Source organism: Lepus europaeus, chromosome 9 (assembly GCF_033115175.1).
Source record: "Lepus europaeus isolate LE1 chromosome 9, mLepTim1.pri, whole genome shotgun sequence".
NCBI lineage: Eukaryota > Metazoa > Chordata > Mammalia > Lagomorpha > Leporidae > Lepus > Lepus europaeus.
In genome coordinates this window covers 7,614,439-7,633,226 of record NC_084835.1, presented here as the reverse complement: position 1 = coordinate 7,633,226, position 18,788 = coordinate 7,614,439, and the positions used below count along the sequence as shown (strand labels likewise).

The window sequence follows — 18,788 nt, the reverse complement described above, 5'->3', positions numbered from 1 at the left end:
CGCAATCAACTATGTTCCTCATACGCTCATACCTATGTTCATACATATGAACATTACATAGCAATCAACAAACATAATTTAGAATCTTCTGCAACAGTTATACAGGCAAGGACCAGGAAACAACATGAAACCATGGTAACAAGTGACCTGTTTGCTATACTACTTTGTGAGTTAGAATATTCCTTCCGATATACACCATACTCTCACCTGTTTCTCCCCAAAGTTTAATAAAGAGAGGCCACACAAAATAAAGAACCTGATGACTTCAACTATACCTAACAGACCATCAATCTCCTCCAAGTTTCCATTATGTTGTCTCTCCACACAAAGTCTCAGCAACCGGAAATAGGGGGCCAGGCACATTGGAGACACAAACCTGGAAAGGAAAATTTATTTCTAGATAATGACTCATAGGCATATTAGTCCAAAGTTATAGGGAGCCCAACTTCACAAAGATTTCTTTTCTTAAGATGTATACATTTGAAAGCAGTGTGACTGGCTCACTGTCAAATGGACCAGGAGTCCTGAAACCCATCCAAGTCTCTTGTGTGGGTGGCAAGGGCCCAAGTACTTGGGCTGTCATCTACTGCTTTCCTATGCACACTAGCAGGACCTTGATTGGTAGTGAAGCAGCAAGGACTTGAACCAGTGCTCCGACATGGGATGCCAGCATCACAGGAGGTGGCTGAACCTTCTGTGCCACCTATTTATTTGAAAAGGCAGAATTACAGAGAGGGAGAGGGAGAGGTAGACGGAGAGAGGGAGAGGGAGAGGTAGACAGAGAGAGAGGGAGAGGGAGAGGTAGACGGAGAGAGGGAGAGAGGGAGAGGGAGAGGTAGACGGAGAGAGGGAGAGGGAGAGGGAGAGGTAGACGGAGAGAGGGAGAGGGAGAGGGAGAGGTAGACGGAGAGAGGGGGAGGGAGAGGGAGAGGTAGACGGAGAGAGGGAGAGAGGGAGAGGGAGAGGTAGATGGAGAGAGGGGGAGGGGAAAGGGGAGAGGGAGGGGGAGGGGGAGGGGGAGGTGAGAGAAGTCTTCCATCCACTGGCTCATTTCCCAAATGGCTGCAAAGGCCAAACCTATTCCTATCCTAAGCCAGGAGCCAGGAGCTTCTTCCAGGTCTCCCACTCGAGTGCAGAGGCCCAAACACTAGAGTCATCTTCTCTTGCTTTCTGAGGCCACAGCAGAGAGCTAGACTGGGAGAGGAGAAGCTGGGACTCAAATCAGCGCCCATATGGGATGCTAGCACTGCAGGCAGCGGCTTTACCTGCTACCTCACAGTGCCAGCCCCATAAATGATCACTTTTAAGATCAAAGGCCAGGAACTTCATGGACATTCAGCAAACAAATAATGATCTGCACTGCAGGGGCTGAACGCACATGCGTTATGAGCAGCAGACGTAAGACAGAAGGAGGGACTGAGAGACGCAGAGGCAGTCGAGGATGTTCACGAGGAGAGACAGGGAAAGACCAGAAAACAAGACCTACTACAAAGCTCACCCTCAAGGTCCAAGAAAAATAAGAAAACTACTCCATCCTCTTCAGTCCCCCTAGTATTGCCTCTTGTTCTGGAAGAAATTTGATTCAACTTCCCCCAAAATTCAAAGAGTGGAATTCCTGTGAGCACCCAAAACACTAAGAGAGGTTTGAAAAACAAACACTGTACTGACTTTTGGCCTGATTCCTGTGAAGTCTTCTGGGCCCCATCTTTGGCCAAGTCCTGCGAGAACAACAGTGGCAGCAGGTTGATGACGATCCCATCGCCATCACTGTATTCTTCCAGTCCGTATAGAGCTTTCACGGGAAATGGAAAGTCCCTGTGGAGAAGCCAGATCCAATGCCCAAGTTCCAGGATGAGCAGGCTACGAGAGAAACCACTAGAACAAACAAATTTCAAGCAAACTACATGGACAAAAATTACACACAAGAGAAAGAATGAGTGTGGACTCTTTGAGCACTTCTGGTGCAGCGGTGTTGTGGGTAGAGAAGCTATGGGGATGGGTGGATTGGCTAAGGTCAATGGCACTGTGAAATTCGTAAAAGCAACTGACAGGACTGCTACCACCTCTTCCCAGGGCATCCCCGTCAGTCGGCATCAGCTCTTACCCTTCTGGAACAGCACAGAAGTCCACCACGAAGGCGTCTTGGAAATCATCAAAGATAGTCTGCCCAACCCACTCCTGAGGAAGGAAGACATAAACAAACATAAAAATAATAAAGAAATAAAAAAACAGCAGTGACATCCAAAACATGCTTGTCCTAGACAAGTTATTGTTAACCTTTTGAAACCTAAGTTTCATTATTTCAAAAGTATAAAACAAACAAAATCATACATAGTTCCTTACAGTAGAGGAGAAAAGAGATAAAGCATAACAAGTGCTTATTAGCACATTTGCCTGGCATAGAACAGGGTTCTCACCAAATGGTGGTTGTCAACACTATTATTACCACCAAAATCCTGCTCCTCATGATAATTACAACTGTTGCTGTGTGAGAGGCTTCAGAGAGCGAGCCCGAGGCTCCTGAGGATGGGCAGAACAACCTTCCTGACTAGAATTTGGGAAAATTCATGGTCTCTGTATTTGCCAGGAAACAGAGAGGACTTGCACAGTGTGTAGTAAAGCAGCATGCATGCTTACTGCCGTTAAGAAGAGACACTTGAGGGCTGGCACTGTGGCTCAGCAGGTTAAAGCAGTGGCCTGTGGCACCGGCGTCCCATGTGGGTGCTGGTTCATGTCCAGGGTACTCCACTTCCCATCCAGCTCCCTGCTAATGGCCTCGGAAAGCAGTGGAGGAAAGCCCAAGAACTTGGCCCCCTGAACCCAAGTGGGAGACCCAGAAGTTCCTGGCTTTGGCTTGGCCCAGCTCTAACCACTGAGGCCACTTGGGGAGTGAACTAGTGGATGGAAAATCTTTTTGTGTCCTTCCTCCTCTCCCTGTAAATTTAACTTTCAAAAACATAAATAAAATTTTTTTTTTTTTAAAGGGATACTTGGTCTTACCAGGGCTTTTGGAGCCAACTTTCCTCCCTGGATCAGGTTGGCAAATTCATCATAATAGAGTGCAGAGGCCTGAGGTGACTGCTCACTACAGGAATGGACCAACTGCAGCAAGGAGGTCACCTGGAGCAACACAGGAGGACAGAGCTCAATCGCTTCCCACACTCTACCCATCCCACTCTGCAGTCATGTGTTCCCTTTCTAACCCGACGGACAAGACTCTAGTTCTCATCTGAGGCTTTGCTGAGCCTCCTCACCAGTCCATCTTTTTAAATCTCTTTCCTTTTCAAATGATCAGATACATGGAGCCCAATTCATTTTTCTAAAGCAATGCTTTGATTACACGCTTCCCATGTTAAAGAATGCTCAAAGGGGCTGGCGCTTTGGCATAGCGGGTAAAGATGCCGCCTTTAGCGTCGGTATCCCATATGTAAGCTGGTTCAAGCCCCACCTTCTCCACTTCCAATCCAGCTCTCTGCTATGGCCTGGGAAAGCAGTAGAAGATGGGCCAAGTCCTTGCACCTCTGCATCCGTGTGGAAAGACCTGGAGGAAGCTCCTGGATCCTGACTTCGGGTCGGCACAGCTCTGGCTGTTGCAGCCATTTGGGGAGTGAATCAGCGGATAAAAGACCTCTCTCTCTCTCTGTGTAACTCTTACTTTCAAATAAATTAATTAATTAAAACAAAAAAATGCTTAAGGATGGGGCTGGTGCTGTGGAGCAGTGGGTTAAAGCCCTGGCATGCAGCACCAGCATCCTTATGGGCACCAGTTCAAGTCCTGGCTGTTCCACTTATGATCCAGCTCCCTGCTAATGCACCTGGGAAAGCAGCAGAGGATGGCCCAAGTCCTTGGTTCACTGCACCTACACGCAAGACCTGGACGAAGCTCCTGGTTCCTGGCTTCAACTCGGCTCAGCTCTGGCCACTGATGCCACTTGGGGAGTGAACCAGCAGATGGAAGACCACTCTGTCTCTACCTCTCTCTTTAATTCTTTCAAATAAATAAAATAAATTTTAAAAAAAAGAGAACTCTTAAAAAACAAAAGAAATGCTTAAGGATAACCTCTGAAAAAGGAACGTAATCAAAATGTCTTGCTTGACATTTTGGCTTTCTGTTTTCTATCTCTGAACAGGTTTACAAGGGTATTAAAGTTCATTGAAATCTAATTAATAAATTCATTTTGCTGCAAAAATCTTCTCAAATCCATGCAGTTTTTCATAACACGCAATTTCTATGACCTTTCTGAAGACCATTCATAGGTCCAAGCTTTTTGATTATGCATTAATTTGTCCCTACATACCAACAAACAGGCTATTCTTTAAACTTGGCCCACCTTTCTTATAAAGAATTTGTAGTATCACTAGACAGATTAGACTGATACAAAAAAAAAAAAAATGCAACCCAAGCCACTATATTTTATGTACTGCAAGAACTGTACAACCACAAAAGCTAGGAATACAAGAAAACATTTTTTAAAAAATAAAAAATCTGGCCGGCGCCGTGGCTCACTAGGCTAATCCTCCGCCTAGCGGCGCCGGCACACCGGGTTCTAGTCCCGGTCGGGGCACCGATCCTGTCCCGGTTGCCCCTCTTCCAGGCCAGCTCTCTGCTGTGGCCAGGGAGTGCAGTGGAGGATGGCCCAAGCCCTTGGGCCCTGCACCCCATGGGAGACCAGGATAAACACCTGGCTCCCGCCATCGGATCAGCGCGGTGCGCCGGCCGCAGCGCGCTACCGCGGCGGCCATTGGAGGGTGAACCAACGGCAAAAGGAAGACCTTTCTCTCTGTCTCTCTCTCTCACTGTCCACTCTGCCTGTCAAAAATAAAAATAAAAATAAAAAAATTTAAAAAAAATAATAAAAAAAATAATAATAAAATAAAAAATCTTCCTGTTGAGGTGACAGTGATGAGAAGCAACTCAATCACTCATACATCTTTGAACTACACCATTAGAACTCACCTGTGTACACTGTTCACTGCTCAGGTCAGCTCTCCCTTGGGTCAACTCAGAAGATTCACTTCTAAAAGAAAGGAATTATAGTTCCGTTTTGGAAATATTTTTGACAATTTGCAATAAATTTAACAATTCTGCTTTCTCTGGGACAGGGCTGGAGAAAGAAGTGTATGAAGGAGGGCAAGTGTTTAGTCTAGAGATTAAGACATTCATTTGTGGGGCTGGTGCTGTGGCATAGTGGGTAAAGCTGCCACCTGAAGTGCCGGCTTCACATATGGGCACTGGTTCCAGTTCCAGCTGCTCCACTTTTGATCCAGCTCTCTGCTACGGCCTGGGAAAGCAGTGGAAGATGGCCAAAGTCTTTGGGCCCCTGTACCCACGTGGGAGACCTAGAAGAAGCTCCTGGCTCCTGGCTTCGGATTAGCACAGGTTTAGCCATTGAGGAAAACTGGGGAGTGAATCAGTGGATGGAAGACCTCTCTCTCTGTGTAACTCTGACTTTCAAGTAAATAAATCAATCTTTAAAAAAATAATAATAAAAATCTTAAAAAAAAAAAAGATGGCCGGCGCCGCGGCTCACTAGGCTAATCCTCCGCCTTGAGGCGCCGGCACACCAGGTTCTAGTCCCGGTCCGAGCGCCGGATTCTGTCCCGGTTGCCCCCCTTCCAGGCCAGCTCTCTGCTATGGCCCGGGAGTGCAGTGGAGGATGGCCCAAGTGCTTGGGCCCTGTACCCCATGGGAGACCAGGAGAAGCACCTGGCTCCTGCCATCGGATCAGCATAGTGCGCTGGCCACAGTGCGCAGGCCGCGGCAGCCATTGGAGGGTGAACCAACGGCAAAAGAAGACCTTTCTCTCTGTCTCTCTCTCTCTCACTATCCACTCTGCCTGTCAAAAAATAAAAATTTAAAAAAAAAAAAAAAAGATACCCATTTGCTATATGGAAACTCCAGTTCCTGATTACAGTTTCCTGCTAATGCAGACTCTGGGAGGCAATAGTGATGGCTCAAGTAATTGAGTTCCCGCCATTCATGAAGGAGACCTGGGATGAGTTACTGGTAGCTGGCTTTGGTCCAGTGCAGCCCTGGCCACTGCAAGCATTTGCGGGGTAGACAAGTGAATGGGGCCTCTGTCTCTGCCTCTTAAATAATAAACATTTTTTTAAAGTACACATGGTATAAGGGAATATTTATTAGTCATGCGTGAATTGGAACAAAGGATGGAGATTATATATATATATATAAGTATATATATACATATGTAAGGGCACACTAAATAACAATAACAAGAATAAGCACTTTTTTATTGTACTCTGTGCTGTGCATTGCCCTCACCATCTAATGTTCTCAATAACTCTATGAAACGAACACTATTATCATCTCTGTTTCACAGAGGCAGCAAGGAAAAGTAACCTGCCCGAAGTATTCCAGTTACAAACCATGGAGCCATGATTCGACTCCAGGCAGGTCGTTCGGCCTCAGAGAAGGAACTCTTCCGCAGAACACTCTGCAGCCTCACTGGGTCATTAATGCTGATTCTATGGAAGCCGACCGAGAGCTCTAGGAATTCTGACAAATATCTTGAAGGACTGTGAAAGGACGTTCAGTGACAGCACAGTGCCCAGCTCCAAGGCAACATGTTATCAAGCTTCTTCACTTTTTTTAAACACTTATTTACAGAGTTACAGAAACAGAAGGAGACAGAGAGAGATCTTCCATTCTCTGGTTCACTTGCCAGATGCCTGAAACAACAAGGGCTGGGCCAGGCCAAAGCAGAAGCTAGGAGCTTCATGTGGGTCTCACATGGTAGCAGGAGCCCAAGTACTTGGGCCATCTTTAACTGCCTTCCCCAGGCCATTACCAGGGGCTGGATCGGAAACGGAGCAGCTGGGACTCAAACTGGTGCTCATACAGGATGCTGGCATCACAGGTGGCGGCTTTACTCACTATGCCACACTACCAGCCCCTATCAAGCTTTTTCAGATACTACAATTGGAGCATCCAAGAGCAAGGAGAAACCCCCAAGAAAGACCTTCTACGTATAAAACCAGGAATCTTACACAGGAATGCAGAAATGCACGTTGTCTAATGGCTAGGTTAGGAGCAGATACAGAAAAATGTATTCCAGGAGAAATAGTTACTCTTTTGTGGAAAGAGTTCTAGAACTTCAGCTCTAGCCAATCCCTAGTTTTGAACTGTCAGACTATGACGACTATGATCACAATTCAGCAAAAATAATCATGTACGGGCATGAACTGTGATGCCGTTGTATAAGCCACTGTGTGCAGTGCCAGTATCCCAAATGGGAGCCAGTTTGTGTCCCAGCTGCTCCACTTCTGATCCAGATCCCTGCTGATGTCTGGGAAAGAAGTGGAAGACGACCAAGTGCTTGGGCCTCTGCACCCATGTCAGGCACCTGGCTTCAGTATAGCCCTGACCATTATGTCCATTTGGGGAATGAATCAATGGATAGAAAATCTCTCTCTCTCTCCTCACTCTGCACCTCTGCCTTTCAAATAAATAAATAAATATTTTTTAAAAAGACCTCTCCCTCTCTATAAGTGTGTAATTTTGACTTTCAAATAAATAAATGAATCTTTAAAAAATCCAATGAAATCTAATGTAGATACAGACAAGATTAAAAGGGATCACAGAAAAGCAGCAAAATCCACTTGCTCACTTCTATGTTACTGAATACTGCTGACATGACGGTTATGCAACAAAACACTTCACTGATCATGAGCAATAGAAGTCAGCATTGCCACGTATACCTGTCTGCAGCCATGATGCCAACCATGGTGACAGCGCCAATAATCCCAATCAGTTTGTACTTGAATATGGTGCTAGAGAGCTGCTTTCGGATCACCAGGTGCATGTCATCCTGCAGCAACAAGACAACGATGTAGAACAATTAATGCTAAAATGGTACAATCAGAAAACCTATGGATACTAGAGCCTGGCACACATTCAATAGTAATACTATTATTCTGAACTTTGCTCTATAAATTTATGAGAACTACTGTGATGTTGTTGGTTGCTTAGCTTAAATATTGAAATTTTAAAAAATACTTCAATATAAATTTTAAATATAGAAGCAAAAGACTTGTACTTGAAAAACTGCAATGGGGCCGGTGCTGTGGTGCAGTAGGTTAATCCTCTGCCTGCAGCACCGGCATCCCATACAAACACCGGTTCTAGTCCAGGCTGCTCCTCTTCCAATCCAGCTCTCTGCTGTGGCCTGGGAAAGCAGTGGAGGATGGCCCAATGCTTGGGCCCCTGCACCTGCATGTGAGACCAGGAGGAAGCACCTGGCTCCTGTCTTTGGATGAGCACAGCTTTGGCCGTTGCAGCCATGTGGGGAGTGAACCAATGGAAGAAAGACCTTTCTCTCTGTCTCTTCCTCTCACTGCTGTGACTTTACCTCTCAAATAAATAAAATCTCTTAAAAAAAAAAAAAAACCGGCCGGCGCCGTGGCTCAACAGGCTAATCCTCCGCCTTGCGGCGCCGGCATACCGGGTTCTAGTCCCGGTCGGGGCGCTGGATTCTATCCCGGTTGCCCCTCTTCCAGGCCAGCTCTCTGCTGTGGCCAGGGAGTGCAGTGGAGGATGGCCCAAGTGTTTGGGCTCTGCACCCCATGGGAGACCAGGATAAGCACCTGGCTTCTGTCATCGGATCAGCGCGGTGCGCCGGCCGCAGCGGCCATTGGAGGGTGAACCAACGGCAAAAGGAAGACCTTTCTCTCTGTCTCTCACTGTCCACTCTGCCTGTCAAAAATTAAAAAAAAAAAATAAATAAAATAAAATAATAAAAAAAAAACCTACAAAATACTGCTGAGATAAATTAAACACCTAAATAAATGAAAAGATGTGAAATGAGAATGTTGATGGATTGGAGACTTAACAATGTTGAAAATATCACAGTATATAATATTCAAAGCAGCTAAATACAATCGTTATCAAAATAACAACAGTATGTTTTGTAGAAACAAAAAAACCCATACTAAAATTCACATGGACTTCCAAGAATCCTTAGATAGTCAAAACAACCTTGAAAAAGAACTAAGTCATGACTTTTCATGACTTCAAAATTACTACAAAGCTACAATAATCAAAGCAGTGTGGTACTGGCATGAAGACACACACAGACCAATGGAATGGCTCCGCCCGTTGCAGCTAATTGGGGAGTGAACCAGTGGATGGAAGACCTCTCTCTCTCTCTCTGTGTAACTCTTTCAAATAACTAAATAAATCTTAAAAAATAAAATACTTAAGAAATAAATTTAAAAAAATACAAACTGTGTAGTACATACACACATAAACAAAGAATAATATATAACAAGGGATAAATATGCATCTATAAATATAATAAGTAACAAGGAATAAAGTTTTGATACATCCTATAATGAAGATGAACCTTGAAAACTTTATGCTACGTGAAAAAAAGCCAGACACAAAAAGACCAATACTATATGATTTCACTTATATGAAGTAAGTAAAACAGGCAAATTCACAGAAAGTAGATTAGAGATCATCAAGTATTGGGGAGGGAAATGAGAAATTACTGCTAAATAGATACAAATTTTTATCCAAGACAATAATGGGTAAAACCACCACCTGCCGTGCTGACATCCTATATGGGTGCCAGTTCAAGTCATGGCTGCTCCACTTCCTTTATGGTCTGCGAAAGCAGTGGAAGATGGCCCAAGTACTTGGGCCCCTGCATCCGTATGAGAGACCAAGAAGAAGCTCCAGGCTCCTGGTTTCAGATTTGCACAGCTCTGCCCATTGTGGCCATCTGGGGAGTGAACTAGTGGATGGAAGACTCTCTTCCTCTCTCTCTCTCTCTCTCTCTCTCTCTCTCTCCCTTCCTCTCTCTCTCTCTCTCTCTGCTTCTGCATCTCTGTAACTCTGCCTTTCAAATATATAAAACAATCTTAAAAAAAAAATTTAATGTTACTGAACTGTAAACCTGGAATGGATAAAATGGTAAACTTTGTTACATATATTTTATCACAATTAGAAAACAAACAAACTAAGTAGCTTTCTACTACTGATATGAAACCATCTTCCAAAACTATCACTAAAATTAAGATGTACAACAAGAGGGGAAGGGAGTGACCTGCAGGCAAATTCAGGTTTGTCAATGCTCAGAACCTCTCAGAAGGTGTAAAGCAAGAACAATGCATGTTGCTCAGTAGGACTGAGAGGAAGTTATTTTTCATCCCATTCCCCTCTACACATTTCAAATTTTGTGCTGTGTGCATATTACCTAGTCAACGTTGTCTTCAATGAAAAGGAGCTGGTTGTTCAAACAGTCCAGTATGGATTACAGCCACAAGGTGGCATGAAAGACCAGGGCATCTGAGTTAGACTCCAGCCTATCTCTTACTGTGTGCCTTTGGCTGACTTCTTCAGTGAACGGAGCTCACAAATGAGAGCAAACCCAGGGGAAATTCATGTCCTTAGGAAACAAGGGAGTGCTTTGTCCACACAGCACGCAGAATGGAACCCGAATGGCTTTCTTTCTTTTTCCCAGTTAGCTGATCACAAACCCATCTCCATCCTAATGGACTAAGTTTCTCAAGGGCAGGTCAGTTGACTCAGCCTCTCAGTTCCTGGCTCACTGCAGGCACTTAGAGTGTGAGGTCAGAAGAACGGTAAATGCTGCAAGAACGGCCACTCACAGGCTGCAGTGCTTTCTTTCTGCAAATTCAAGCAGAGGTTCAGAAGCTCCCCAGCACACAGCCTCTTACCTGGATGTGGCTACTGGCTTCCTGATGTTTGCCAAAGGCCAACGTGCTGAGAATGTAGAAGAGTTTCCGTATTTGCTCAGGGGACATGCTATCCAGATAATCTAAAATGCCCTGTGAGGAAACAAATGCCAACAAACAAGTCAACCGCTAACACTGTTTCCCTTGTGAATCAAAAAACGAACATTTCAGCAGTAGCTGTTTGGTATAACAGTTAAGACATCTCTGGGAAACTGCATTACTTCTCAGAGACCCTGGCTTCAAGTCCTGGTTCCACTCTTAATTCTGGCCTCTTCGTAATAATGCACACCGGGAGGCAGCAGGGGACAGCTTTAGTAGCTGAGTCCTGGCACTGAGGTGGCAGGCCCCAATGGAGTGGGTTTTTTGGTTGGTTGGTTGGTGGTTTTTGTTTTTTTTTTTTTTTTTTTGAAGATTTATTTACTTATTTGAAAGGCAGAGGCAGAGAGAAGGAGAGAGAAGTCTGGTTCACTTTCCAGATGGTTGCAATGGCCAGAGCTGCGTTAATCCAAAGCCAAAAGCCAGTTGCTTCTTCTGGGTCTCCCACACAGAGACCCAAGCACTTGGGCCATCTTCCACTGCTTTCCCAGGCCATAGCAATGTGGTGGAATGAGAAGGCCATGCCAAGATGGCCACTGGCAACAGAAACTGCCTGGCAACAGGCTGTGATTGGATGGCTTCGGAAACTGCCCGGCTAGCTCAGTCGGTAGAGCATGAGACTCTCCGAAACCATCCAATCACAGCCTGTTGCCAGGCAGTTTCTGTTGCCAGTGGCCATCTTGGCATGGCCTTCTCATTCCACCATAAGAGCAGAGAGCTGGATCAGAAGTGGAGCAATCAGGACTCAAACCAGCACCCATGTGGGATGCTGGCACTGCAGCAGCGGCTTTATAAATCACTAAGCCACAGCACCAGCACCATGTATGGAGTTTTTAACTCCCTTTGGCCCCAACCAGACACTTGGGAAATGAACCAGAGATATTTCTGTCTTTCAAATTAAAAAATAAAAATAAAAAATAAAAATTTTAAACTAAAAAGTAAAATTATGTAACAGAAATACATAGATATCCAAGTATCTGTTTTCCAAAAGTGTAAGTTGTCAAAGCTATGCTGAGAACCCAAAGGTCTGATATTCTGGACATAAAGCTGAGAAAGATCTTGCCTCATTTTAGATCTATCCTACTGGGATGGGCACTGGGTACAGCAGTTAAGATACTCTTAGAATCCTGCATCCCATATTAGGGTACCGAGGTTCAAGTTCTGGCTCTGCTTTTGATTCCAGCTTCCTGCTAACACAGATCCTAAGAGGCAGCAGATGATGGCTCAAGTACTTGGGGTCTTGCCACCAATGTGGGAGACTCAGAATAAATTTTAAGCTCCTGGATTGGGCCTGACCCCACCAGAGCAACTGCAAGCTTTTGAGGAGTGAACCAGCACACAGAAGATCTCTGTCTTTGTCTCCTTGCCTTCTGAATAAGTAAGTGGAAGATGGCCCAAATGTTTAGGCCTGCACCCACATAGGAGACCCAGATGAAGCTCCTGGCATCAGACTGGCCTAGCTCCAGCTGTTGTGGTCATTTGAGGAGTGAACCAGTGGATAGAGAACCTCTCTGTCTCTCCCTCTCGCCGTTTGGAACTTTGCCTCGCAAATAAATCAATCTATCTTATCATCAGAGACTAGGAACCGCTACAGGGAAAAAAGGTACGGCGTGTCGTCTGTGCTCTGGAGGGCACTCATAGGCTTCAGCCACTTCCTGCTTTGTTACCTCAGGGCTCCTCCAAGTTCTCCAAATTCCTTAGTCTACTCTTCCCTTTTATTGGTGAAAATTATGTCCCACCAGCAGTTAGGTCCAAACTATTACTTTCCCAGTGCCTATCTCTACCCATCTAGAATGAGTCAACATTCTACTGACATTTGGACCCCCAGGCCTCGCCCCACCTTTCTCATCCCTAAAAGTGATAGTGAGAGCCTTACGACCTCCCAAAGCTGGGCTGAGGAAGAAGAGAGCTTTATAAAACTTTAAAGTATTAACTGAAAAATCTCCTCCATTTCATTCTCTCCATTGAATCTTTCTTTTCAACCCACAAATAATCTCGGTCTCCTCACTGAACCCCATCTTTCACACCACCACCCTCTCCCTCAAGCTGTTTTTTCTCATCCTTTCCTCCTCCAGGCTCAACAGCAGCTGTATCCCAGCCTCTGCTCCTGGGCTTGGCTTCCAACCTAACCAGTCAAGTAACCTGGTTCTCTGAGGTCTCCAGAGGTATCCAGACGGCCAAAGCCACTTCCTCCTCTAAGGTGTCCCCACGCTGTAGACAAACCTCTCACCGTGAAGCTCTCTCTCCAGGGCTTCTGCTATCCAACATCTTTTAGTTCACATCATTCATGCTCCAGTTTTCTCAAGTCCTTCTATGGATACCGCTTCACTCTGCCACTTAAGCTTCTACATCCTCAAAGTCTCTGTGCTCTCTTAGGCTTCTATGATATTCTGCCTCACTTGTGCTCCTACGTAAATGGTTTGAATGCCCACACCAAATCTTCGACCAAACATACCTGTTGGACTCTAAACTGGAACTTCCAGCTCCTCATCCACCCATTCACACGTGCATGTCCCAAAATGAACTTGTGGCAAATGTTCTCCTGAGTTCAGAAAATGTCACAACAAATCTCCTAGCAGCCTAAGATGGGAAACTTGATCTAGTTTCTCTGATTCCCAATGCTATATTCTGGACAGTTCTGTTAACTCTCATACTAACATACATCTTCAGTCATCATTTTCTCTATATCCCCATAACCCTAATTTTGACCCTTATTCTCACTCCCTTGAACCACTTCTGCAGTTTCCAATCCACCACCACATAGCCTAGAGTTATCTTTCAAAGTCCAGATGTAACTGTGATGCTCCCAACTTTCTTTAACTTAAAGTTGAGGGGCCAGCATTGTGGGCCTTGCAGTGGGTAAAGCAACCATTTGTGATGCCAGCATTCCATATGGGCAACAGTTCATTTTCCAGCTGCTCCATTCCCAATACAGCTGCCTTCTAATGGCCTGAGAAAAGCAAAGGAAGATGGACCAAATGTTTGGGCCTCTGCCATTCATATAGAAGATCCAGAGGAAACTTGTGGCCGCCTGGCTCAGGCCTGGCCATGGCGGTCATCTGGAGAATACACTAGACGATGGAAGCTCTCTCTCTAACTTTAGGTAACTCTGACTTTAAAATAAATAAATAAATCTAAAAAAATAAATAAATGAAGTTGAAACTAGTTAGTGTGGTAGCGGACTCTTCACAACCTGACCCTGTTTTACCAACCCTACGTCTCTCCTCTACCGCTCCTCATCGCATATCCCTTTTCCTAGCCATGCCAGTTTACTTGTCACCCCTCAGGTACGTCATAGACTTGGGCACCAATCGGATTCTGTTCCAACTGTTCTCTGCTGGAATACATTTCCTTATTTCTCTCATCAATCATTCCCACCCTGCAAGAATCACTCTAACGGTATCTCCTTGAGGACTTCTTCAGCTTCACAAGCAAAATTTAATTATTCCTGCTCTGTTGTATCTAACATTGCTGACCTTTATTAGAGTATTCATGGCTCTGTATTTACAGTGACTTTGCTTACATGTTTTACTCTATTATCAAAAGCAAGGATCGGCTGGCGCCGTGGCTTAACAGGCTAATCCTCCGCCTTGCGGCGCCGGCACACCGGGTTCTAGTCCCGGTCGGGGCACCGATCCTGTCCCAGTTGCCCCTCTTCCAGGCCAGCTCTCTGCTGTGGCCAGGGAGTGCAGTGGAGGATGGCCCAAGTGCTTGGGTCCTGCACACCATGGGAGACCAGGAGAAGCACCTGGCTCCTGCCATTGGAACGGCGCGGTGCGCCGGCCGCAGCGCACCTACCGCGGCGGCCATTGGAGGGTGAACCAATGGCAAAAAGGAAGACCTTTCTCTCTGTCTCCCTTTACTGTCCACTCTGCCTGTCAAAAAAAAAAAAAAAAAAAAAAAAAGCAAGGATCAATGTTCATATCCCCAGCACCCAGAACAAAACTTGGCACACAGGTAAAAAGAAGCATTTGCTGAATAAATTTATACACAAATGATGAGTCTATGTTACTTGCCCATCATCTTACCTCCAACCCAATCCTCCCCACCTATTACAGTGCTCAATATTGAAAGAGTACAAAATAAATGACTACCATCTAACATGAATCACGTAACTCGCAGATACAAGGCAAGAAAGACACATGCTCAACACAGGACAAATACCTTTACAAAGACAGCATTCAGCCTCATTGCAGACGGGTTTACGGCTATCAACTCTAGGAGGCCATCCAACGCAGTATCAACTTCAGCATCACGGCCACTGCAGATGTGGGTCACCAGGGCAGCAACCACTTCCTACAGTGGGAGAATGAAGGAAAAACGTGGCATGGCCAATCTAAGGAGGTTCATGCCTGAGGCTGTTCTCATCCCCACCGTGTAAAGACCACAACTCACCCAAGCCCACTGTCTGTTATCCAGCATTCACCAACGCTGCCTTCCGGAGATTAGGATTATGCTAATGTAACTACACTATCACCCAATCTCGACCCACTGACCTTATTTTTTTTTAACTTTTATTTAATGAATATAAATTTCCAATGTACAGCTTATGGATTACAATGGCTTCCCCCTCCCATAACTTCCCTCCCACCCGCAACCCTCCCCTCTCCCACTCCCTCTCCCTTTCCATTCACATCAAGATTCATTTTCAATTCTCTTTATATACGGAAGATCAATTTAGTATATATTAAGTAAAGATTTCAACAGTTTGCACCCACATAGAAACACAAAGTGAAACATACTGTTTGAGTACTAGTTATAGCATTAAATCACAATGTACAGCACATTAAGGACAGAGATCCCACGTGAGGAGCAAGTGCACATTGACTCCTGTTGTTGACCCAACAAATTGACACTCTAGTTTATGGCGCCAGTAACCACCCTAGGCTCTCGTCATGAGTAGCCAAGGCTATAGAAGCCTTCCAAGTTCGCCGACTGTGATCATATTTAGACAAGGTCATAAAAGACAGGGTGAGGACAGTAACCAATGATCCTAAGAGTGGCATTAACCAAGTCTGAACAATTATACTGACCTTAACTTATGAGTGAGCAATATCTAAGCTCTCCTGATGTGACTTTCTGGCATACACTTCCTGTGTTTTTTAATCATATGGACTCCTCCTGCCCTTTAAGTAATAGATGAACTTAATCTATTAACATTTCTCAAAATATCATCACTCAGGGAGTTAACGGTTGCATGGCTTTTCTCTGCAGTACAGGTCAGACTAGCTTGTTCAGAAGCACACAGAGGCCACAGTAATGCCTCTCAAGTGGGCTCAACAATGTCTTGGATGTCCTTCTCCTCTTCCTTTCTATGGCTGTCCCACAGTCACGTTTTCTCAATGGCAACAGCAAGCTCATGTCAGCAGTATCTGTAGATCTAATCTAAATTTAAAAATGTTTTACAAATTTTTATTTGTAAAAGTTCCATTCAAATGTTTTTTTAACACTGTTAATAGCAGGAATAGTATTCATAAAAATACAAAATAAAGAACTTTGTTCTTTATCTGCTCTCAGAGTAACTTTCCAAAGAACAGCCTTCACTTTCAGAATACGGGCTATCAAACTTTTTGTCTATTCAAACAGGAATACGGTTAGTCCCTCAAGAATTATTATTTGCCACCACACTTTTTTCGACAGAACACACATCTAGTATCAAAAGTTGATTATTACAGCTAAATTTAACAGTTATTCCTGCATTAAGAAAACCACATGATAGGGACCAGCACTGTGGCACAGTGAGTTAAGCCACCACCTGCAATGCTGGCATCGCATATGGGTGTCAGTTTGAGTCCTGGCTGCTCCACTGCTGATTCAGCTCCCTGCTAATGTACCTGGGAAAGCAGCAGAGGAGGCCCCAAGTGTTTGGGTCCCTGAACCCACATGGGAGACCCAGAGAAGCTCCTGGCTCTTGGCTTCGGATTCCTGGCCCTTGTGGCCACTTGAGGAGTGGACCAGCAAATGGAGGATCTCTCCCTCTCTCTGCTTCTCTGTAACTCAGCCTTTCAAATAAATAAATAATTTTTTTTTTTAAAAAGGATTGAGACAAGAATTGAGCTTTCAAAAGCCCACTTCAGAGTTCTTTACTCTTCACTGCCTTCCAGCCATTAATAAACAAACACCAGAACATATGCAATTCACTTGGAACTACACCTCTTTACAATTTCTTCTTCCTTTCCAAAATAAAAATTTCAACATACCTGCTGGTAGTAAGTGTCAAAAAACTTAAACGTATATTTGTATAGAAGACTGCCAAATGAAATTACACTCTGGTCTTGGGAGTGAAACAAACTCTGAGCCAGCGACAAAATCGATGGACAAGCATCTTTAAGAACCTTGAGGGGAAAGGGAGAAGGAGAAAAGTTGTGGGACAATGTAGTTACTGCAGAACCTAAGGTTTGCTATCACCCACTGATATCTCTTAAGAAAACATCCCCTATGGTATGTCGGAGTTCTCCCAAAATCTCATACTGAATTAAGAAATTTTAAGCTTTTTTTACTCAGAATAACTCTTCATCATTTTGCGTTTTCTCTATCAGTGGGATTCCACCTATGGATAAGAATTAACCTTAACACTCAAAGTTAAGCTACAAGCAGAACTGTTCCATCTGCCTGATGTGGAATAAGAAGTCAGACCTTCTACACTTCCGTGTCCTCACCCACTCATACCGCCTCCCAGCTGATTCTGAGACCAGTCTATAAGGTGTAATACTAAGGAAACTGATTTACTCAATAAACTCTTTATATAAAGAGAAGGGAGGGTCTGGTGCTGTGGCGCAGTGGGTTAAAGCCCTGGCATCCCACATGGGCGCCGGTTCTAGTCCCTGCTGCTCCTCTTCCAATCCAGCTCTCTGCTATGACCTGGGAAAGCAGTGGAAGATGGTCCAAGTGCTTGGGTCTCTGCGTGGGAGACCCAGAAGCTCCTGGCTCCTGGCTTCAGATCGGCCCGGCTCTGGCCATTGAGGAAGTGAATGGGGAGTGAACCAGTGGATGGAAGATCTCTTTCTCTACCCTTCTCTGTAACTCTGTCTTTCAGATAAATAAAATAAATCTTTAAAAAACAGAAGGGAGGCCGGCGCTGCGGCTCACTAGGCTAATCCTCCACCTTGCAGCGCCGGCACACCGGGTTCTAGTCCCGGTCGGGGCACCGATCCTGTCCCGGTTGCCCCTCTTCCAGGCCAGCTCTCTGCTGTGGCTAGGGAGTGCAGTGGAGGATGGCCCAAGTGCTTGGGTCCTGCACCCCATGGGAGACCAGGAGAAGCACCTGGCTCCTGCCATCGGATCAGCGCGGTGCGCTGGCCGCAGCGCGCCAACCACGGCAGCCATTGGAGGGTGGACCAACGGCAAAAGGAAGACCTTTCTCTCTGTCTCTCTCTCACTGTCCACTCTGCCTGTCAAAAAAAAAAACAGAAGGGAACAGAGCCGACACTGTGGCACAGTGGGTTAAGCCGCTGCTTGTCACTCTGTGTAAGAACAAGTGTCTGAGTCCACCTGCTCTGCTTCTGATCCAGTTCCCTACTAATGTGCCTGGGAAAGCAGCAGCAGAAGGCCCAGATCCGTGGACCCTTGCCATCCACATGGGAGACCTACATGGAATTCCAGGCTCCTGGCTTCGGCCTGGCTTCACCTGGCTCTAGTTGTTTCGGCCATTTAGGGAGTGAATCAGCAGTTGGAAGATACCTTTCTCTCACTCTCTCTTTCTCTAACTTTGCCTTTCAAATAAACAAATAGATATTTTAAAAAATTATGTTGGTACCAGGCCGGCGCCGCGGCTCACTAGGCTAATCCTCCACCTTGAGGCGCCAGCACACTGGGTTCTAATCCCGGTCAGGGCGCCGGATTCTGTCCTGGTTGCCCCTCTTCCAGGCCAGCGCCAACCGCGGCGGCCATTGGAGGGTGAACCAACGGCAAAGGAAGACCTTTCTCTCTGTCTCTCTCTCGCTCGCTATCCACTCTGCCTGTCAAAAAAAAAA

At 45.4% G+C, this 18,788-nt stretch overlaps 1 protein-coding gene across 6 annotated transcripts in view; it reads right to left on the bottom strand.

The window, feature by feature from the left end:
• FANCD2 (FA complementation group D2) overlaps positions 1-18,788 on the bottom strand; it is a 78,352-nt gene that overhangs the window by 35,339 nt on the left and 24,225 nt on the right. For 5 of the 6 annotated variants that reach the window (XM_062200441.1, XM_062200440.1, XM_062200444.1 and 2 more), the window contains 9 exons: positions 17,016-17,150; positions 14,980-15,111; positions 10,702-10,812; positions 7,720-7,829; positions 4,958-5,018; positions 3,001-3,120; positions 2,105-2,178; positions 1,669-1,815; positions 276-376 (listed from right to left, as the gene is read on the bottom strand). In XM_062200441.1, the coding sequence (XP_062056425.1) occupies positions 276-376; positions 1,669-1,815; positions 2,105-2,178; positions 3,001-3,120; positions 4,958-5,018; positions 7,720-7,829; positions 10,702-10,812; positions 14,980-15,111; positions 17,016-17,150 (991 nt within the window). The remainder of the gene's footprint in view (positions 1-275; positions 377-1,668; positions 1,816-2,104; positions 2,179-3,000; positions 3,121-4,957; positions 5,019-7,719; positions 7,830-10,701; positions 10,813-14,979; positions 15,112-17,015; positions 17,151-18,788) is intronic. The other variant, XM_062200442.1, reaches the window with a different exon arrangement.